Source organism: Salmo trutta, unplaced genomic scaffold (genome assembly GCF_901001165.1).
Source record: "Salmo trutta unplaced genomic scaffold, fSalTru1.1, whole genome shotgun sequence".
Lineage (NCBI taxonomy): Eukaryota > Metazoa > Chordata > Actinopteri > Salmoniformes > Salmonidae > Salmo > Salmo trutta.
The window spans coordinates 141,469-164,939 of record NW_021822266.1 but is presented as its reverse complement, the minus strand read 5'-3'; the positions used below and the strand labels follow the sequence as shown (position 1 = coordinate 164,939).

Below are 23,471 nucleotides of genomic sequence, written 5' to 3'. Positions count from 1 at the left end.
GTTGAACAGGTTGGTAATAGGGGTTGCAACAATGGCGGCGGATAGTTTTAGAAAGAGAGGATCCAGATTGTCTAGCCCAGCTGATTTGTACGGGTCCAGGTTTTGCAGCTCTTTCAGAACATCTGCTATCTGGATTTGGGTGAAGGAGAAGCTGGGGAGGCTTGGGCGAGTAGCTGCAGGGGGGGGGGGGGGGGGGGGGGGGGGGGGGCTGTTGGCCGGTGTGGAGTAGCCAGGAGGAAGGCATGGCCAGCCGTTGAGAAATGCTTATTCAAATTTTCGATTATCATGGATTTATCGGTGGTGACCATGTTACCTAGCCTCAGTGCAGTGGGCAGCTGGAAGGAGGTGCTCTTGTTCTCCATGGACTTTACAGTGTCCCAAAACGTTTTGGAGTTAGAGCTACAGGATGCAAATTTCTGCTTGAAAAAGCTAGCCTTTGCTTTCCTGACTGACTGCGTGTATTGCTTCCTGACTTCCCTGAACAGTTGCATATCGCGGTGACTTTTCGATGCTATTGCAGTCCGCCACAGGATGTTTTTGTGCTGGTCAAGGGCAGTCAGGTCTGGAGTGAACCAAGGGCTATATCTGTTCTTAGTTCTACATTTCTTTAACGGGGCATGCTTATCTAAGATGGTGAGGAAATTACTTTTAAAGAATGACCAGGCATCCTCGACTGACGGGATGAGGTCAATATCCTTCCAGGATACCCGGGCCGGGTCGATTAGAAAGGCCTGTTCACAGAAGTGTTTTAGGGAGCGTTTGACAGGGATGTCGTTTGACCACAGACCCATAGCGGATACAGGAAATGAGGCAGTGATCGCTGAGGTCCTGATTGAAAACAGCGGAGGTATATTTGGAGGGCAAGTTGGTCAGGATAATGTCTATGAGGGTGCCCATGTTTACGGAGTTAGGGTTGTACCTGGTGGGTTCCTTGATGATTTGTGTGAGATTGAGGGCATCTAGCTTAGATTGTAGGACTGCCGGGGTGTTAAGCATATCCCAGTTTAGGTCACCTAACAGAACGAACTCTGAGGCTAGATGGGGGGCGATCAATTCACAAATGGTTTCCAGGGCACAGCTGGGAGCGGAGGGGGGTCGATAGCAGGCGGCAACAGTGAGAGACTTATTTCTGGAGAGATTCATTTTTAAAATTAGAAGTTCGAACTGTTTGGGTATAGACCTGGAAAGTATGACAGAACTTTGCAGGCTATCTCTGCAGTAGATTGCAACTCCTCCCCCTTTGGCAGTTCTATGTTGATGGAAAAAGTTGTAGTTGGGTATGGAACTCTCAGAATTTTTGGTGGACTTCCTAAGCCAGGATTCAGACACGGCAAGGTACATCAGGGTTGGCGGACTGTGCTAAAGCAGTGAGTAAAACAAACATAGGGAGGAGGCTTCTGATGTTAACATGCATGAAACCAAAGCTTTTTCAATCACAGAAGTCAACAAATGAGGGTGCCTGGGGACACGGAGGGCCTGGGTTAACCTCCACATCACCTGAGGAACAGAGGAGGAGTAGGATGAGGGTACGGCTAAAGGCTATCAAAACTGGTTCGCCTAGAGCGTTGGGGACAAAGAATAAAAGGAGCAGATTTCTGGGCGTGGCAGAATAGATTCAAGGCATAATGTGCAGACAGTGGTATGGTGGGGTGAAGGTACAGCGGAGGTAAGCCCAGGCACTGAGTGATGATAAGAGAGGTTGTATCTCTGGACATGCTGGTTATAATGGGTGAGGTCACCGCATGTGTGGGAGGTGGGACAAAGGAGGCATCATAGGTATGATGAGTGGAAATAGGGGCTCCATTGTAAACTAAAACAATGATAACTAACCTAAGCAACAGTATACAAGACATATGGACATTTGAGAGAGACATACAGCGAGGCATAAAGCAATCACAGGTGTTGATTGGGAGAGCTAGCTAGACAACAACGGGTGAGACAGCAACAGCTGATCAGCTAAAACAACAACAACAGGTAAAATGGCGATGACTGGGCAGAGAGGGTCGGTTAACTACACACAGAGCCTGAGTTTGCGTCTGGGGCCGACAGATAAACAAAAAAATAAACAGAATTGAGTACCGTGATTAATGGACAGTCCAGCAGGCATCAGCTATGTAGCCAAGAGATCATATGGTCCAGGGGGCAGCAATAGATGGAACAGGGAAGCCGCGGAGTAGTCGCTACTACGCTAGCACGCGTGCGTCAACGCGTTTAAAGTTAGTAGCCCGGGGCTAGTAGAAGCGTCTGCTCTGACGTCCGACAGAGGCCGGTTGAAGGCACAGCGGATGGAGTATTCGTCGGCAGACCAGTCGTGGTGGTGCGGCGGTGCGCCGTGTCGACAAAGGATCCAAGCCAGATGGCGAACGAGGTATTGTAGTTGTAGTAATTTATGCATTGATTGTCGTTGTGTATCCGTGTGCTGACTCTGTTCCTGTCTTGCTCTTTATCTGTTCCTAATTAAATGTCAACTCCCCGTACCTGCTTCTCGACTCCAGCGTCGGTCCTTACACTCTGGTTAAGAGTGTCCGCTAAATGACCAAAATGTAAATGTTTGTGTGAGAATGAACATACCAAAATGAACTGCAAAGCATAATGGGTGTTGTTATTGGCCCTATTTCAGGGCAGAGCTCATTAGAATAATACTCAACATGCTTTGCGCTAATTTTTACATATACAATTAAACTTAGTCCATTTAGCAGACACTCTTATCACACCATAGTACCATCAGACTTCTGATACCAATGCAGGATGAAAGGGGGCCACAAAATGGTGAACAGCTATCAAAAATGGTATAGAATAGTATTTTGTATTTAAAAAATAAAAATTACAGCTCTCTAAAGTATCTTGTAACAAAATACATTGGAGTGTAGTTCAGCCCAGTGTAATACAAATTACAGCTCTCTAAAGTATCTTGTAACAAAATACATTGGAGTGTAGTTCAGCCCAGTGTAATACAAATGACTAAATACTCAGCAGTAATTGAAACACATATTTGAAATACATGCAACAGGAATAGGCCTACTGTCCATCTGTGATTGTTAACTTTTCAACCATAAAAGCGTTGCAAGAGATTTAGTGTTTCTCAACCTTTGTTCCGTGGACCTGCGCCAGTCAGTGGGATGTTGCTGGCCGGTTCCTGAGATGATTAACTGACACTATTGTAGTCCGTTCTACAGTGCTAGTTTGAATGTAAGCAGTCCCCCAAGGAGGAGAAACCATAGCTCACCAGTCCCTAAAAGGAGAAAAGGTTTGATAACCTTCACTGTAGCTCAAACATCTGGGCCCGTATCTTAAAAGCATCTCAGACTAGTGGTGGTCTAGGATCAGGTCCCCCTGTCCATGTAATCTTATTCATAATGATTCTAATAATTAAAACTGATCCTAGATCATAACTGCCCGCCTGCCCGCCCATCCAGCATAACTTCTCTGGACGGTTCTAACTTAGAATTTGTGGACAACTACAAATACCTAGGTGTCTGGTTAGACTGTAAACTCTCCTTCCAGACTCACATCAATCATCTCCAATCCAAAGTGAAATCTAGAATTGGCTTCCTATTTCGCAACAAAGCATCCTTCACTCATGCTGCCAAACATACCCTCGTAAAACTGACCATCCTACCAATCCTCGACTTCGGCGATGTCATTTACAAAATAGCCTCCAATACCCTACTCAACAAGCTGGATGCAGTCTATCACAGTGCCATCCGTTTTGTCACCAAAGCCCCATATACAACCCACCACTGCGATCTGTATGCTCTCGTTGGCTGGCCTTCACTTCATAATCGTCGCCAAACACATTGGCTCCAGGTCATCTACAAGACCCTGCTAGGTAAAGTCCCCCCTTATCTCCGCTCACTGGTCACCATAGCAGCACCCACCTGTAGCACGCGCTCCAGCAGGTATATCTCTCTGGTCACCCCTAAAGCCAACTCCTCCTTTGGTCGTCTCTCCTTCCAGTTCTCTGCTGCCAACGACTGGAACGAACTACAAAAATCTCTGAAATTGGAAACACTTATCTCCCTCACTAGCTTTATGCACCAGCTGTCAGAGCAGCTCACAGATCACTGCACCTGTACATAGCCCATCTATAATTTAGTCTAAACTACTACCTCTTCCCCTACTGTATTTATTTATTTTATTTATTTTGCTCCTTTGCACCATATTATTTATATTTGAACTTTGAACTTTCTTCAAACTACAAATCTACCATTCCAGTGTTTTTCTTGCTATACTTTACTTACTTTGCCACCATGGCATTTTTTTGCTTTTACCTCCCTTATCTCACATCATTTGCTCACATTGTATATAGTCTTATTTTTTTTCTACTGTATTATTGACTGTATGTTGTTTACTCCATGTGTAACTCTGTGTTGTTGTATGTTGTCGAACTGCTTTGCTTTATCTTGGCCAGGTCGCAATTGTAAATGAGAACTTGTTCTCAACTTGCCTACCTGGTTAAATAAAGGTGAAATAAAAATAAATAAATAAATAACACTGATGCAGAGACGCTATTTGAATCAAGGAGGCAGAAAGTAGGTATGGAACACAGCCAAGCCCAGCCCATGACTAGGACTACTTTCAGTTCAATTTCCTGAACACTCTGGGCTCTTCATGGGTAGTCCTGCCCCCAGAGTAAATAACGACACACACACACACACACACACACACACACACACACACACACAACAACAAAGCTTGCAGATCATCCAATCATCTTCTCACACGGCCTCATACAGATCTAGACGGACATCGAGCACCAGAAAATAGAGATTACATTTATTTTAAAACACCAGGTACAGTGATTTTTTTAATGTACTTTTTTGTGATCTGGTCTGTCCTTACTAAACAAGTTAGATCTAGTCTGTCCTTACTAAACAAGTTAGATCTAGTCTGTCCTTACTAAACAAGTTAGGTCTATTCTGTCCATACTCAACAAGTTAGGTCTATTCTGTCCATACTAAACAAGTTAGATCTAGTCTGTCCTTACTAAACAAGTTAGGTCTAGTCTGTCCATACTCAACAAGTTAGGTATATTCTGTCCATACTCAACAAGTTAGGTCTAGTCTGTCCTTACTAAACAGGTTAGATCTAGTCTGTGATGTATATTTTTGTAGGTCTGAAGAATATGCCCGAATCTAGTTGACAATTAACAACTTGATACTTTATTTGATCTAATTTGAGTTTATTGTTTATGTTCAGATACACCAACAGTTGTAATCTAACGAGCTAATGACGTGATTCAAAATCAATTATACATACATCACCGGTCAAAAGTTTTAGAACAACTACTCATTCAAGGGTTTTTCTTTATTTTACTATTTTCTACATTGTAGAATAATAGTGAAGACATCAACACTATGAAATAACACATATGGAATCATGTAGTAACAAAAAAAGTGTTAAACAAATCAAAATATATTTTATATTCTTCAAAGTAGTCAACCTTTGTCTTTTATTTAACTAGACAAGTCAGTTAAGAACACATTCTTATTTACAATGATGGTATACCCTGGCCAAACCCAGATGACACTGGGCCAATTGTGCACTGCCCTATGGTACTCCCAATCACAGCTGGATGTGATTCAGCTTGGATTCGAACCAAGGACTGTAATGTTCACTCTTGGCATTACAAAAAAATAAATAACGTAATTTCACTTTGACATTATGGGGTATTGTGTTTAGGCCAGTGACACAACAAAATCTTAATGTAATGCACTTTAAATTCAGACTGTAACACAACAAAATCTACATGTAATCAATTTTAAATTCAGACTGTAACACAACAAAATCTACATGTAATCAATTTTAAATTCAGACTGTAACACAACAAAATGTGGAAAACGTCAAGGGGTGTGGATACTTTCTGAAGGCACTGTACATGTCGGCAGTTACGAGCAAACTACCACAATAGGCTATATGAAAGGCTATATTATGTTGATGAGATTTGATTTGTATAATGTATGCCTTAAAGCTGGAATATTTAATGGTGAAACTGCCATGTCCGTTTATGGTATTACAACATACACTACCCAAGTTACTTCAAACAACCAACGCTGCTTTTTCCCTCAGACATCATTGCATCACGGGACGTGATAGAACAGCAGAGTGTGTTTTTGTTTCACCACGGTGCGTGATGCTCCTCACCTCCACTTGGTCAACAAAACAAAAACAATAACAACGCCGCATATTCCATCTTTTATTGATCTTAAATGTTCTCCTCATTCCTCAGATCAATATTCCCTGTTCTGTAAGAGCAATGGCCAGTTCAGAGAACATCCCTCTGGAGGAGGAGATGGTGAGCATCCTGGACCAATGCGGGCCAGCTCTGACATATGTCCTGCATAGCAAGTTTGGATGTACTGCTGTGCTCCATGGTGTTGATGCCGGTGCAGGTGCCATGAAGTTCAAGAAGCCAGGTGAGGAAAGGTTTTCTACCCAGCTGTCAAAGGGCCTCAACCGTAAAAAGACAGTGAAAAATAACAGTAGCGAGGCTATATACAGGCACCGGTTAGTCGGGCTGATTGAGGTAGTATGTACATGTAGATATGGTTAAAGTGACTATGCATATATGATAAACAGAGAGTAGCAGTAGCGTAAAAGGAGGGGTGGGTGGCGGGACACAGTGCAGATAGTCCGGTTAACCAATATGCAGGGTCACTGGTTGGTCGGGCCAATTGAGGTAGTATGTACATGAATGTATAGTTAAAGGGACTATGCATATATGATAAACAGAGAGTAGCAGCAGCGTAAAAAGAGGGGTTGGGGGGCACACAATGCAAATAGTCCGGGTAGCCATTTGATTACCTGTTCAGAAGTCTTATGGCTTGGGGGTAAAAACTGTTGAGAAGCCTTTTTGTCCTAGACTTGGCACTCCGGTACCGCTTGCCATGCGGTAGAAGAGAGAAGTCTATGACTGGGGTGGCTGGGGTCTTTGACAATTTTTAGGGCCTTCCTCTGTAGAGGACCTATAGAGGTCCTGGATGGCAGGCAGCTTCGCCCCAGTGATGTACTGGGCCGTACGCACTACCCGCTGTAGTGCCTTGCGGTCGGAAGCCGAGCAATTGCCGTACCAGGCAGTGATACAACCAGTCAGGATACTCTCGATGTTGCAGCTGTAGAACCTTTTGAGGATCTGAGGACCCGTGCCAAATCTTTTTAGTTTCCTGAGGGGGAATAGGCTTTGTCATGCCCTCTTCACGACTGTCTTGGTGTGTTTGGACCATTCTAGTTTGTTGGTGATGTGGACACCAAGGAACTTGAAGCTCTCAACCTGCTCCACTACAGCCCCGTCGATGAGAATGGGGGCGTGCTCGGTCCTCCTTTTCCTGTAGTCCACAATCATCTCCTTAGTCTTGGTTACGTTGAGGGATAGGTTGTTATTCTGGCACCACCCGGCCAGGTCTCTGACCTCCTCCCTATAGGCTGTCTCGTCGTTGTCGGTGATCAGGCCTACCACTGTTGTGTTGTCTGGAAACTTAATGATGGTGTTGGAGTCGTGCCTGGCCATTCAGTCGTGGGTGAACAGGGAGTACAGGAGGGGACTGAGCACACACCCTTGAGGGGCCCCTGTGTTGAGGATCAGCGTGGCAGATGTGTTGCTACCTACCCTCACCACCTGGGGGCGGCCCATCAGGAAGTCCAGGATCCAGTTGCAGAGGGAGGTGTTTAGTCCCATGATCCTTAGCTTAGTGATGAGCTTTGAGGGTACTGTCGTGTCTTTGGCATCATTAAAACGGAAGACATGTTTATCAAATAACTCTCTGTAATTATTATCACGCGATTAAACTGATTAATCGTGTAACTGTAATTAACTAGGTCAGGGCACCAAGGAAAATATTCAGATTACAAAGTTATAATTTTCCTAATATTACTTTCAGATATTAATATCTGATCGATTAGTCTCCTTTAATGATGTTAGTTTACCTCACGTCAATCTCATTCCAAACGTCGTAAATTGTTGGTTATCTGCACGAACTCAGTCTTCACTATGAGTCATCCATACATCAATTGTCTTAAAATCATTTATTTACTAATCTAAGTATTTCACAGAAATGCATAAACAAACAGATATGGTTACAAGGAAATGATAGGAGAATGTGCCCTAGTGGACTAAACTGGCATGGCGGCTTGGTACACAAAGAAAGGGGGTTGGGCTTGAATGAAAGAGCGGGAAGACTGAGGAACAGAGAAACAGCTCTGCTATCGTAAATACAGAATCTTATGCATTCTAAATTACCGCCCATTTGGAAAAGGAAAATGCAATAAATATTTACTCTGAGCTGCGCTTCGGTAGGTTGGTCGTAGATGCTGGCCGTGTTGGCCAACAGAGATCTTCCTGTCCTCGGAAGAATGTCACTGGTGGCAAAATGGATACGTTTTAGTATCTTCGTTGTGTGTTAGAATGGATACGTTGTCCGTCCTTTCTTAGCCCACATTTACAGCGGCCGCTGCTAACTCAACGGCTAGGAAGTATCACTTCTGTAGTGAATAAGGGTTCAAAGTTCATACCATTTGCAACCAAAGCTCACGCTGAGGTTGGCTTAGTTCTGTACTTGACATGTGTGTCCTTTTAACGCAGAGGCTGCAGACCTCACGTACCCGAAACTGGGTGGTTACCTTTTCGTCAAAAGCTTATATAGTGGCGAGGGAGAAGGGTGTGTTTCATCGTTTATAACCCATGTCTCTTCACAGGGGTGGGCCACTGATTAAGCAGGGCACTTTCCTTATGAAAACCCAATTCTCTCATTTGGATGCTAAAATTACATTTAATCTTCTAACAAACATTTTCATTATCAAACATTTAAATTGCACAACAATTCCATGTGAATCTGATAACTAGAATGTGTAGACTTTCCCAGGTACAGTTTATGTCGTCCTGTCATCAGTCATAATGTCTCAGATGACAACCGAACTGACATCCATACTTTTATTACCAAAATATGGTTCCTTTCCCCCAACTTGTTTGATGTTCCCAGACTCTCTATGTTTAACAACGCTATTCGAGAGTCCTTCAGTAGGGTCAGAGAGAGAGGGGAAGGGAGAAAGGTATTTATGGGGGGGTCATAAACCTTACCCACAGGCCAACGTCATGACAGTACTATGGTGTTGAACGCTGAGCTGTAGTCAATGAATAGCATTCTCACATAGGTGTTCCTTTTGTCCAGGTGGGAGAGGGCAGTGTGGAGTGCAATAGAGATTGCATCATCTGTGGATCTGTTTGGGCGGTATGCAAATTGAACTGGGTCTAGGGTTTCTGGGATAATGGTGTTGATGTGAGCCATTACCAGCCTTTCAAAGCACTTCATGACTACGGACGTGAGTGCTACGGGTCTGTAGTCATTTAGGCAGGTTGCCTTCATGTTCTTGGGCACAGGGACTATGGTGGTCTGCTTGAAACATGTTGGTATTACAGACTCAATCAGGGACATGTTGAAAATGTCAGTGAAGACACCTGCCAGTTGGTCAGCACATGCCCGGAGCACACGTCCTGGTAATCCGTCAGGCCCCGCAGCCTTGTGAATGTTGACCTGTTTAAAAGTCTTACTCACGTCGGCTACAGAGAGCGTGATCACACAGTCGCCCGGAACAGCTGATGCTCTCATGCATGCCTCAGCGTTGCTTGCCTCAAAGCGAGCATAGAAGTGATTTAGCTCGTCTGGTAGGCTCGTGTCACTGGGCAGCTCGTGGCTGTGCTTCCCTTTGTAGTCTGTAATAGTTTGCAGGCCCTGCCACATCCGATGAGCGTCGGAGCCGGTGTAGTACGATTCAATCTTAGTCCTGTATTGACGCTTTGCCTGTTTGATGGTTCGTCGCAGGGCATAGCAGAATTTCTTATAATCTTAGAGTCCCGCACCTTGAAAGCGGCAGCTCTACCCTTCACCTCAGTGCGAATGTTGCCTGTAATCCATGGCTACTGGTTGGGGTATGTACGTACAGTCACTGTGGGGACGACGTCCTTGATGCACTTATTGATAAAGCCAGTGACTGATGTGGTGTACTCCTCAATGCCATCGGAAGAATCCCGGAACATGTTCCAGTCTGTGATAGCAAAACAGTCCTGTAGTTTAGCATCTGCTTCATCTGACCACTTTTTTATACACCGAGTCACTGGTGCTTCCTGCTTTAATTTTTGCTTGTTAGCAGGAATCAGGAGGATAGAGTTGTGGTCGGATTTACCAAATGGAGGGCGAGGGAGAGCTTTGTATGCTTCTCTGTGTGTGGAATACATGTAACCTAGAATTTTTTTCCCTCTGGTTGCACATTTAACATGTTGATGGAAATTAGGTAGAACTGATTTAAGTTTCCCTGCATTAAGTCTCCGGCAACTAGGAGCGCCGCCTCTGGGTGAGTGGTTTCCTGTTTGCTTATTTCCTTATACAGCTGACTGAGTGCGGTCTTAGTACCAGCATTCGTCTGTGGTGGTAAATAAACAGCCACAAAAAGTATAGCTGAAAACTCTCTAGGCAAGTAGTGTGGTCTGCAGTTTATCACAAGATACTCTACTTCAGGCGAGCAAAATCTAGAGACTTCCTTAGATTTTGTGCACCAGCTGTTGTTTACAGATATGCACAGACCGCCCCCCCCCCCCCCCCCCCCCCCTCGTCTTACCAGAGTGTGCTGTTCTATCTAGCCGGTGCAGCGTATATCCCGCTAGCTGAATATCCATGTCATCATTCAGCCACAATTCCGTGAAACATAGGATATTACAGTTTTTGATGTCCCGTTGGTAGGATATTCGTGATCGTACCTCGTCTAATTTATTGTCCAATGATTGCACGTTGGCGAGTAATATTGACGGTAACGGCAGCTTTCCCACTCGCCTTCTGCGGGTCCGTACATCCTGTTCTGTGTCCTCTGTACCTGCGTCTCTTCCTCTTGCCAATAACTGGGATGTTGGCCTTGTCGGGTGTTTGGAGAATGTCCTGTGCGTCCTGCTTGTTGAAGAAAAAAATCTTAGTCTAATCCGAGGTGAGTGATGGCTGTCCTGATATCCAGAAGCTCTTTTTTTGCAGTAAGATACGGTTGCAGAAACATTATGTACAAAATAAGTTACAAATAACGCGAAAAAAACACATAATAGCACAATTGGTTGGGCGCCCGTAAAACTGCTGCCATTTCTTCCAGCTCCATTTTACATCTAGTTCTTAGTTCTTCCAAGTATCCTAGTTCTTCCAACAGTGCCTCCTCTCAAGGTGAGATTCTGGTCAAAAGAAGTAGATGAAGGGGAACTCTTATTATCATTGGTGTATTATCAGAACACCTGCCATATATCTCACTGTATTTCCTACAGTATATCTTACAGTATTTCCTACAGTATATCTCACAGTATTTCCTACAGTATATCTCACAGTATTTCCTACAGTTTATCTTACAGTATTTCCTACAGTATATCTCACAGTATATCTCACAGTATTTCCTACAGTATATCTCACAGTATTTCCTACAGTATATCTCACAGTATTTCCTACAGTATATCTCACAGTATTTCCTACAGTATATCTTATAGTATTTCCTACAGTATATCTCACAGTATTTCCTACAGTATATCTCACAGTATTTCCTACAGTATATCTTACAGTATTTCCTACAGTATATCTTACAGTATTTCCTACAGTATATCTCACAGTATTTCCTACAGTATATCTCACAGTATTTCCTACAGTATTTCCTACAGTATTTCCTACAGTATATCTCACAGTATTTCCTACAGTATATCTCACAGTATTTCCTACAGTATATCTCACAGTATTTCCTACAGTATATCTTACAGTATTTCCTACAGTATATCTCACAGTATTTCCTACAGTATATCTCACAGTATTTCCTACAGTATATCTTACAGTATTTCCTACAGTATATCTCACAGTATTTCCTACAGTATATCTCACAGTATTTCCTACAGTATATCTTACAGTATTTCCTACAGTATATCTCACAGTATTTCCTACAGTATTTCCTACAGTATTTCCTACAGTATATCTCACAGTATTTCCTACAGTATATCTCACAGTATTTCCTACAGTATATCTCACAGTATTTCCTACAGTATATCTCACAGTATTTCCTACAGTATATCTCACAGTATTTCCTACAGTATATCTTACAGTATTTCCTACAGTATATCTCACAGTATTTCCTACAGTATATCTAACAGTATTCTTCTTCTATGTCTCATCTTTAAGTATTTAAGCACGAAACGATCCATTCCGACTCCAGAGATGCAAGGAAAGGTTTTCAACCGTTTATCAAGCTCTGCGGTGCCTATCATGAGACATTGAGGGAGGCCAGACGCTGGTATTTGGATGTTTTGTACCCTGCCTCGAAGAATGTAATCACCATTCACAACAATTTCATCCAGCACTTTGGCCAGAGGGAGTTTGAAGAGCTTCTTTCCCTTCAGACCAAGAGGGAAGTTTCCATCGAGGAGAACTTTAAAGATGGCCGCTTTGGATTGACCATCCAGGGGGCTTCTAGAGGGTTCAAAGCTGCTGTGTTAGAGGTGGAAGCCCTGTGCTGCAAAGTCCAAGAGGACTTTGCAAAAGAAGAGTTGAGTTTAATAGGCCTGCAATCTCTCATCAGTTCCCCAAGGAAGCCTGTAGATGACAACAGTTCTGACTATAAAGAGAGAAAGCAACATTTTCCCGGACTTCAAATTGTCAGGGTGAGTGTCACAAGAAACGATGGATAACATTAATGGTGCAATCTGTGGTATTCACTGCCTGATCAAATATGTCCATGGCTGATGCGTTACAGGTTGAGAAGGTGGAGAACAAAGCTCTGAAGCAGGTCTTTGACCTTAGGAAAAGGCAGTTGCAGGTGTCTACCTCTTCTCAGCGAATGTACCAGCGCTTGCCTGTGCAATTCTGTGACCTGCTCAGCAGAGTGGGCTTTCAGATGGAGTTTGCACCACCTGATGGTAAGAGAGATTCAGAGTTTGCACCACCTGACGGTAAGAGAGATTCAGATGGAGTTTGCACCACCTGACGGTAAGAGAGATTCAGATGGAGTTTGCACCACCTGACGGTAAGAGAGATTCAGATGGAGTGTACGCCACCTGATGGTAAGAGAGATTCAGAGTTTGCACCACCTGATGGTAAGAGACTCAGATGTAGTTTACACCACCTTTTATTTAATTTATTTTATTTCACCTTTATTTAACCAGGTAGGCTAGTTGAGAACAAGTTCTCATTTACAATTGCGACCTGGCCAAGATAAAGCAAAGCAGTTCGACAACATATAACAAACATACAGTCAATAATACAGTACAAAAATAAGTCTATATACAATGTGAGCAAATGAGATGAGATAAGGGAGGTAAAGGCAAAAAAGGCCATGGTGGCAAAGTAAATACAATATAGCAAGTAAAACACTGGAATGGTAGATTTGTAGTATAAGAAAGTGCAAAGTAGAAATAGAAATAATGGGGTGCAAAGGAGCAAAATAAATAAATACAGTAGGGGAAGAGGTAGTTGTTTGGGCTAAATTATAGATGGGCTATGTACAGGTGCAGTGATCTGAGAGCTGCTCTGACAGCTGGTGCATAAAGCTAGTGAGGGAGATGTGTTTCCAGTTTCAGAGATTTTTGTAGTTCGTTCCAGTCATTGGCAGCAGAGAACTGGAAGGAGAGACGGCCAAAGGAGGAATTGGCTTTGGGGGTGACCAGCGAGATATACCTGCTGGAGCGCGTGCTACAGGTGGGTGCTGCTATGGTGACCAGTGAGCGGAGATAAGGGGGGACTTTACCTAGCAGGGTCTTGTAGATGACCTGGAGCCAGTGGGTTTGGCGACGATTATGAAGCGAGGGCCAGCCAACGAGAGCGCACAGGTCGCAGTGGTGGGTAGTATATGGGGCTTTGGTGACAAAACGGATGGCACTGTGATGGACTGCATTCAGTTTGTTGAGTAGGGTATTGGAGGCTATTTTGTAAATTACATCACCGAAGTCGAGGATCGGTAGGATGGTCAGTTTTACGAGGGTATGTTTGGCAGCATGAGTGAAGGATGCTTTGTTGCGAAATAGGAAGCCAATTCTAGATTTAACTTTGGATTGGAGATGTTTGATGTGAGTCTGGAAGGAGAGTTTACAGTCTAACCAGACACCTAGGTATTTGTAGTTGTCCACATATTCTAAGTCAGAACTGTCCAGAGTAGTGATGCTGGACAGGCGGGCAGGTGCAGGCAGCGATCGGTTGAAGAGCATGCATTTAGTTTTACTTGTATTTAGGAGCAGTTGGAGGCCACGGAAGGAGAGTTGTATGGCATTGAAGCTCGTCTGGAGGGTTGTTAACCTTGCGTCCCACCTACTCAACAGCCAGTGGAATCCCGTGGCGCGTTATTCAAATGCCTTAGAAATGCTATTACTTCAATTTCTCAAACATATGACTATTTTACACCATTTTAAAGACAAGACTCTCGTTAATCTAACCACACTGTCCGATTTCAAAAAGGCTTTACAACGAAAGCAAAACATTAGATTATGTCAGCAGAGTACCCAGCCAGAAATAATCAGACACCCATTTTTCAAGCTAGCATATAATGTCACATAAACCCAAACCACAGCTAAATGCAGCACTAACCTTTGATGATCTTCATCAGATGACAATCTTAGGACATTATGTTATACAATACATGCATGTTTTGTTCAATCAAGTTCATATTTATATCAAAAAACAGCTTTTTACATTAGCATGTGACTAGCATGTGACTAGCATTCCCACCGAACACTTCCGGTGAATTTACTAAATTACTCACGATAAACGTTCACAAAAAACATAACAATTATTTTAAGAATTATAGATACAGAACTCCTTTATGCACTCGCTATGTCCGATTTTAAAATAGCTTTTCGGTGAAAGCACATTTTGCAATATTCTAAGTAGATAGCCCAGCCATCACAGGCTAGCTATTTTGACACCAACCAAGTGTGGTACTCACCAAACTCCGATTTACTATTAGAAAAGTTTGATTACCTTTGGTGTTCTTCGTCAGAATGCACTCCCAGGACTTTTACTTCAATAACAAATGTTGGTTTGGTCCCAAATAATCCATAGTTATATCCAAATAGCGGCGTTTTGTTCGTGCGTTCAAGACACTATCCGAAGGGTAAATAAGGGTCACGCGCCCGACACGTTTCGTGACAAAACATTTCTAAATATTCCATTACCATACTTCGAAGCATGTCAACCGCTGATTAAAATCAACTTTTATGCAATTTTTCTCATAAAAAAGCGATAATATTCTGACCGGGAGTGGTGGTTTTTGTTCAAAGAGAGAGAAAGTAAACATGGAGTCGACTCGGGCACGCGCGCCCCGTCCCATTGTCCTCAGATCGACCACTATCAAAATGCGCTAATGTTTTTCAGCCATGGGCTGCAAAGCCACGATTCAGCATTCTGGCGCCTTCTGAGAGCCTATGGGAGCGTTAGAAAATGTCACGTCATGCCAGAGATCCCCTGTTTTTGTTAGAGATGATCAAGAAGGCCATGAAATGGTCAGAGAGAGTGCTTCCTGTTTGGAATCTTCTCAGGTTTTGGCCTGCCAAATGAGTTCTGTTATACTCACAGACACCATTCAAACAGTTTTAGAAACTTTAGGGTGTTTTCTATCCAAATCAAACAATTATATGCATATTCTAGTTACTGGGCAGGAGTAGTAACCAGATTAAATCAGGTACGTTTTTTATCCGGCCGTGCAAATACTGCCCCCTAGCCCCAACAGGTTAACAGTGTCCAAAGAAGGTCCAGAAGTATACAGAATGGTGTCGTCTGCGTAGAGGTGGATCAGAGACTCACCAGCAGCAAGAGCGACATCATTGATGTATACAGAGAAAAGAGTTGGCCCAAGAATTGAACCCTGTGGCACCCCCATAGAGACTGCCAGAGGTCTGGACAACAGGCCCTCCGATTTGACACACTGAACTCTATCAGAGAAGTAGTTGGTGAACCAGGCAAGGCAATCATTTGAGAAACCAAGGCTATTGAGTCTGCCGATGAGGATGTGGTGATTGACAGAGTCGAAAGCTTTGGCCAGGTCGATGAATACGGCAGCACAGTATTGTTTCTTATCAATGGTGGTTATGATATCGTTTACGACCTTGAGCGTGGCTGAGGTGCACCCATGACCAGCTCTGAAACCAGATTGCATAGTGGAGAAGGTGTGGTGGGATTCGAAATGGTCGGTAATCTGTTTGTTGACTTGGCTTTCGAAGACCTTAGAAAGGCAGGGTAGGATAGATATAGGTCTGTAGCAGTTTGGGTCAAGAGTGTCCCCTCCTTTGAAGAGGGGGATGACAGCAGCTGCTTTCCAATCTTTGGGAATCTCAGACGACACGAAAGAGAGGTTGAACAGGCTAGTAATAGGGGTTGCAACAATTTCGGCAGAAAATTTTAGAAAGAAAGGGTCCAGATTGTCTAGCCCGGCTGATTTGTATGGGTCCAAATGTTGCAGCTCTTTCAGAACATCAGCTGAATGGATTTGGGAGAAGGAGAAATGGGGAAGGCTTGGGCGAGTAGCTGTTGGGGTTGCAGTGCTGTTGACTGCAGTAGGGGTAACCAGGTGGAAAGCATGGCCAGCCATAGAAAAATGCTTATTGAAATTCTCAATTATAGTGGGTTTATCGGTGGTGACAGAGTTTCCTATCCTCAGTGCAGTGGGCAGTTGGGAGGAGGTGTTCTTATTCTCCATGGACTTTACAGTGTCCCAGAACTTTTTTGAGTTTGTGTTGCAGGAAGCAAATTTCTGCTTGAAAAAGCTAGCCTTGGCTTTTCTAACTGCCTGTGTATATTGGTTTCTAACTTCCCTGAAAAGTTGCATATCACGGAGGCTGTTCGATGCTAATGCAGAACGCCACAGGATGTTTTTGTGTTGGTTAAGGGCAGTCAGGTCTGGAGAGAACCAAGGGCTATATCTGTTCCTGGTTCTAAATTTCTTGAATGGGGCATGCTTATTTAAGATGGTGAGGAAGGCATTTAAAAAAAATAACCAGGCATCCTCTACTGACGGGATGAGGTCAATATCCTTCCAGGATACCCGGGCCAGGTCGATTAGAAAGGCTTGCTCGCTGAAATGTTTCAGGGAGCGTTTGACAGTGATGAGTGAAGGTCGTTTGACCGCTGACCCATTACGGATGCAGGCAATGAGGCAGTGATCGCTGAGATCTTGGTTGAAAACAGTAGAGTTGTATTTAGAGGGCAAGTTGGTTAGGATGATATCTATGAGGGTGCCCGTGTTTACGGCTTTGGGGTGGTACCTGGTGGGTTCATTAATAATTTGTGTGAGATTGAGGGCATCAAGCTTGGATTGTAGGATGGCTGGGGTGTTAAGCATGTCCCAGTTTAGGTCACCCAGCAGCACAAGCTCTGAAGATAGATGGGGGGCAATCAGTTCACATATGGTGTCCAGAGCACAGCTGGGGGCCGAGGGTGGTCTATGGCAGGCGGCAACGGTGAGAGACCTGTTTTTAGAGAGGTGGATTTTTAAAAGTAGAAGTTCAAATTGTTTTGGTACAGACCTGGATAGTAGGACAGAAGGCTATCTCTGCAGTAGATTGCAACACCGCCCCCTTTGGCCGTTCTATCTTGTCTGAAAACGTTGTAGTTATGGATGAAGATTTCAGAGTTTTTGGTGGACTTCCTAAGCCAGAATTCAGACACTGCTAGGACATCCGGGTTGGCAGAGTGTGCTAAAGCAGTGAATAAAACAAACTTAGGGAGGAGGCTTCTGATGTTAACATGTTTGAAACCAAGGCTATTATGGTTACAGAAGTCATCAAAAGAGAACGCCTGGGGAGTAGGAGTGGAGCTAGGCACTTCAGGGCCTGGATTCACCTCTACATCACCAGAGGAACAGAGGAGGAGGAGGAGGATGATAAGGGTACAGTTAAAAGCTATGAGAATTGTTCGTGTGTGACATCCGGAATAGAGAGTAAAAAGAGCAGGTTTCTGGGGGCGATAAAATAGCTTCAAGGTATAATGTACAGACAAAGGTATGGTAGGATGTGAATACAGTGGAGGTAAACCTAGGCATTTAGTGATGATGAGAGAGATATTGTCTCTAGAAACATCATTCAAACCAGAAGATGTCATAGCATGTGTAGGTGGAGGAACTGAAAGGTTGGATAAGGTATAATGAGCAGGGCTAGAGGTTCTACAGTGAAATAAGCCAATAAACACTAACCAGAACAGCAATGGACAAGGCATATTGACATTAAGGAGAGGCATGCTTAGCCGAGTGATCAAAGGGTCCAGTGAGAATTAGACAGCTAGCCGAGCCATAGGTAGCAAGCTGGTAGAAGATGGAGGGAGCTCTGTTTTTAGCCACCTCGTGCGTTTCCGTCTGTAGATTAGTGTGGTTCCGTGTGGTAGGGGGGACCAGTCCAATTGGCAAAATAGTTATAGTTATAGTGGCCGAAGAAAATTGTCCGATAGACCTATTCAGATTGCAGCCGATAAGACAGCTAACGTTTAGCGGGCCGCAGATGGGTGTTCAAGTTACGTCGAGACGGAGGGGCCAGATTGGATAACTCCCTCGGTCAGATTACGTCGGTAGTCCAGTCGTGAAGGCCCGATGGAGCTCCGCATCGGCAGTAAAACGGGTCCAGATAGGTGATTGTAGCCCAGGAGTGGCTGATGGAACTCTTGAGCTGGCTAGCTCCGGAATAATTGATGTTAGCTCCGGGACCGACGTTAGCCAATAGTCACTCGGGTAGCAGCTAGCTAGCTGCAAGATCCAGGTGTAAATGTCCAGAGCCTGCGGTAGAAAACCGGGGATATGGAGAGAGAAATATGTCCGGTATGCTCTGGTCTGAGTCGCGCTGTACAAAAAAACTGCCGATAGCATTTCAAGCTAATGGATAGCTGATGACCGCTAACCGTGGCTAGCTGAACTCCAACGTTAGCCAGTTCACCTCTGGCAAGCTTCTGTTGTGGATTTCAGATTTGAGGTAAACACCTGATGGTTAAAGAGATATAGAGTTTGCACCACCTGACAGTAAGAGAGATTCAGATGGAGTTTGCAACCCTTGACGGTAAGAGAGATTCAGATGGAGTTTGCAACCCTTGACGGTAAGAGAGATTCAGATGTAGTTTGCACCACCTGACGGTAAGAGAGATTCAAATGGAGTTTACATTAAAGGACACTAAATGAAGTGTCCTTTAATATAGACCATTTGGAAAATTCAATAAATCAGATTTTTTTTCATATGAATAAAAACTTGCTCAAGTTCATTTTTCCCTCGTCATGTTTTTCCAAATTCTAGGAAGATTGTAAACATCGAGCATAACACAATCAAACCTTTTACCCATAGATAGATTGGCTAGACGTTGTTTTTGTGAAGCTTGCACTCAATTGACCCTCCCTGTTGCACACAACAAGCTTCCATTCCACATGTCACAAGGGACAATGTATGGCTGATTTAAAGATGAAAACCTCTACCATGTTACCTTAATGGCACTTTAGTATTTGATTATTATTTAACGCCTTGAGATTGGAAAACCATGTTTTTTATGAAGATGAACATGTGTTCTTTATGACAGAATGTTGTAATAAATAGTTGTAATAAATAGAATGTTGTAATAAACAGAATGTTGTAATAAATAGGTGTAATAAATAGTTACATTAGCCGACATGTACTCTATCCGTGGGTCTACCGCAATCAGAATATGCAGGTCGGCAACTTTCACTAGTCCTTTTCAGTCAAAGCACATACCTATTCCCGGTGTGTAGCTACAATAACCACACAACCATCACAAAATGGTTTTATGTTGCCATGGAGTCCACTTTCTCTGATGCTGTGCATGAATATGTTTCATCCGCAGAGCAAAAGCTGGGAGAGGGGATCTATTTCAGCAGCAGCGTGCATGGAGCAGAGAGGCTGTGGAAGCGCTCAGCTGACGAGGAGTACCTCTACTTCATTGAGGCACAGGTGCTGACTGGCAAGTCAATTGTTGGCTGTCCAGGTCTCATCGTGCCACCTCCCTTTGCCAGAGACCCACTCACCCTGTATGACAGTGTGAACGGAGGCGGAGACACCTGGGTCATCTTCAATGGTCACCAGGCTCTACCTGAATATCTGATCACCTGCAAAAAGCCTACATACGTAAAACCTCACGGTAAGACATTCTACATGACTTTCTACTTGACGTTCTACTTGACGCTCCACATGACGTTCCACTTGACGTTCTACATGATGTTCTACATGACATTCTACATGACATTCTTTAGAATACCCTATTACTTCATTAAAACAGTGTGTTCTGTCCCATATGGTAGCCTAGTGGTTAGAGCATTGGGCCAGTAATCTAAAGGTTGCTGGATCAAATCCCTGACCTGACAAGGTCAAATCTGTTGTTCTCCCTGAGCAAGGCAGTTAACCCACTGTTCCCTGGGTGCTGTGGATGTTGATAAAAGGCAGCTCCCTGCACCTCCCTGATTCAGAGGGGTTGGGTTAAATACGAAAGACACATTTCAGTTGAAGGCGTTCAGTTGTACAACTGACACGGTATTTCCCTTTCATTCTCACAGCATTGTTCAACTGGGGTAAAGCTAAAAAGCCACAAAAGAATGAGGACATTGTCATCGAGGGCCGGGAAGTGGATCCGGCTGTCTTCCACATTTCTTCCAAAGTGGATCATTGGATCAAGGACCTGGACCTAAAGGAACCAGAGAGCAGCAGAAGCCCACACGACGCTGTCTACCTGTCCGAATCCCACCGCCACCGCATCCATGACATGAGAATCCAGGAGATGCTGAGGAAGGCCAGGGAAAAAGAGTCCTTCAACAGGAACATTAAAGTGGCTAGCAACATGGTGGATTGGCAGCAGCAGCAGCCAGGGGGGCAGTACCAGAGATTCCACCCCATCAATAACTTCCATCTGCAGCAGGCGCTGGAGAGGAAGCAGCCACGTGTGGAGGCCTCTGTCTGGGGGGAAATGTGCAAGTTCACCCTGCCTGACAGGGCTGCTAACAAAACAAGTGGGGGAAAAAAAGCAGACAAAAGCAGACAAATCGACAAGTTAGCAGGTACAGGTTGGTGTATTCCATACAGAGTTCATTTGTTATTTTAACCTTAGTTAACAAGAGGATAAGCTAAGTTCAAGTTCAACACGTCCATTAGCCGGAAGTCTATTTGCATTTTCTTAACCTTTGTATTCTGTTCATGGATACCATTATTGTGAGGAAGGTAACATTTTTAGAGCAGTGGAAACAACTATTACATGGGCAGATGCTTCGCTGAGACTGTTCTTCTTTCTCGTGGCACTATCATATCCTGTATACAACTATGCATGCACAGTTAGTGTTAGCATGATGGCTAAGTGTGACATGGTTTTCTTATGGGAAATGCTAACTGTTCACCAACTTAGTAATAACCGTGTTTGTTCAAGCTCAACCTATTGAGGTTCTCCCTCAGCATTGGGATGCCATGCCAGCCAACATGTCCTGCCTGTCCTGCCTCATCCAGCCAGGAAGCACAGAGCACAATGCAGTTTTAAAGCTGTTCCGAGCCACCTGCCCCAACAAAGTTATAAAGGTAGGCTACCTGTTTTCCAAAATACACGTCCATTGTAGTTATTTTTATGTCTTCGGATGTTCTGGATGTTTTCTGCATGGCTGTGTGAGTAGTGGGTTGATTAGTTCAGGGTGACTCATCTGTTGGTCTCTAGCCTTCTGACTAGGTTCCTGTCTTTCTATCCACCATGCTTCTTCACCTGTATAGTTTGCTGTTTGGGGTTTTGGGCTGGGTTTCTGTACAGCACTTTGACATCGGCTGATGTAAAAAGGGCTTTATAAATACATTTGATTTGAATTTGATTTGAGATCAGCCATATTAAATGGTTTGTTTATTAGAAACTTTGTGTGTTAGTATTTAGTTAAGCACTTGGAAATAATGATGAGGCCCCTCAGCTCATCTAGGGGTCATCTTGGGGTCATCTTGGGGTAATATAGGGGTCAGCTAGCCAGATATTTGTTTGTCTGGATCTTTTTCAGCCCACAATAATAATCTAAGATGTATAGAAGGTATTCAGGATACATTTTAGAGTCTATTAATGGCTCCTATAAAGTGTTTTCCCTCAATTTATTTCAGATTGAGAGGATCCAGAACCCAACCCTGTGGAGGAGTCTCCAGATCAAGAAACATGACATGGAGCTCAGGAACGGTCACCAGAAGAATGAGAAGAGGCTCTTCCATGGAACATGCCACACAACCATCAATCACATCAACAACCATGGCTTCAATCGGAGCTTTGCTGGGAAAAATGGTAAGATAGATACGTACGTTCCATGGACAAGTAGCCTGGTCCCAGATCTGTTTGTCATGTCTTGCCAACTCCTATGGTTATTGGTAAAAGTTATATGTAAAATTATTTTGCTTTTGATTTTAAATTTAGCTTGTGCTTCTCATTTACTCAGTCCTGTCTCTGCAATAATCTGAAACCTAAGCAATGTATAATTTTTTCCAGCTACAGCATTTGGATATGGCACCTACTTTGCTGTTGGTGCCAGCTACTCTGCCAGAAGCACATACTCAAGACCGGATCTCCAAGGGCAGAAGTATATGTACCTATGTCGAGTTCTGACTGGAGATTTCACAGCAGGACGACATGGGATGACAGTGCCTCCAGCTAAAAGCACCACGACTGTTGAACTCTACAACAGCGTGACAGACAACCCATCAGGACCATCTATGTTTGTCATTTTCCATGACAATCAGGCATATCCTGAGTACTTGATCACTTTCTTCTAGACCCTGTGGAGAAGTCTTCCTTATGATTATGACTATGTGCCTTATAAACTGTTATACACAACTTTTATTGACGAAATGAAAATGACTGTCACTTTTGCATGAAAAAGTGTAACCATTACAGGTTATAATGTATCCCGGTTCAATCTAACCCTAGCCTGAACCACAACCACAACCCTAATCCTAACCCTAATCCTAATCCTAACCCTAGCCTGAACCACAACCACAACCCTAATCCTAACCCTAATCCTAACCCTAGCCTGAACCACAACCCTAACCCTAATCCTAATCCTAACCCTAGCCTGAACCACAACCACAACCCTAATCCTAATCCTAACCCTAGCCTGAACCACAACCACAACCCTAATCCTAACCCTAATCCTAATCCTAACCCTAGCCTGAACCACAACCCTAACCCTAATCCTAATCCTAACCCTAGCCTGAACCACAACCCTAACCCTAATCCTAATCCTAACCCTAGCCTGAACCACAACCCTAACCCTAATCCTAATCCTAACCCTAGCCTGAATCACAACCACAACCCTAACTCTAATCCTAATCCTAACCCTAGCCTGAACCACAACCCTAACCCTAATCCTAATCCTAACCCTAGCCTGAACCACAACCCTAACCCTAATCCTAACCCTAGCCTGAATCACAACCACAACCCTAACTCTAATCCTAATCCTAACCCTAGCCTGAATCACAACCACAACCCTAACCCTCAACCCTA

At 43.8% G+C, this 23,471-nt stretch overlaps 1 protein-coding gene across 6 annotated transcripts in view; it reads left to right on the top strand.

The window, feature by feature from the left end:
• Positions 1-22,823, top strand: part of LOC115181509 (protein mono-ADP-ribosyltransferase PARP9) — a 28,769-nt gene extending 5,946 nt beyond the window's left edge. Inside the window, exons 1-9 of one of the 6 annotated variants that reach the window (XM_029743433.1) lie at positions 4,686-4,793; positions 6,230-6,416; positions 12,183-12,661; positions 12,754-12,916; positions 19,815-20,108; positions 20,521-21,018; positions 21,381-21,526; positions 22,082-22,256; positions 22,458-22,823. In XM_029743433.1, coding sequence (XP_029599293.1) covers positions 6,257-6,416; positions 12,183-12,661; positions 12,754-12,916; positions 19,815-20,108; positions 20,521-21,018; positions 21,381-21,526; positions 22,082-22,256; positions 22,458-22,741 — 2,199 coding nt within the window. In that variant the 5' untranslated portion in view covers positions 4,686-4,793; positions 6,230-6,256 and the 3' untranslated portion in view covers positions 22,742-22,823. Of the gene's footprint in view, positions 1-4,683; positions 4,794-6,229; positions 6,417-12,182; positions 12,662-12,753; positions 12,917-19,814; positions 20,109-20,520; positions 21,025-21,380; positions 21,527-22,081; positions 22,257-22,457 lie in introns of those variants that run through there. The other 5 variants (XM_029743434.1, XM_029743430.1, XM_029743431.1 and 2 more) reach the window with 5 other exon arrangements.
• Positions 22,824-23,471: the final 648 nt, after the last annotated feature.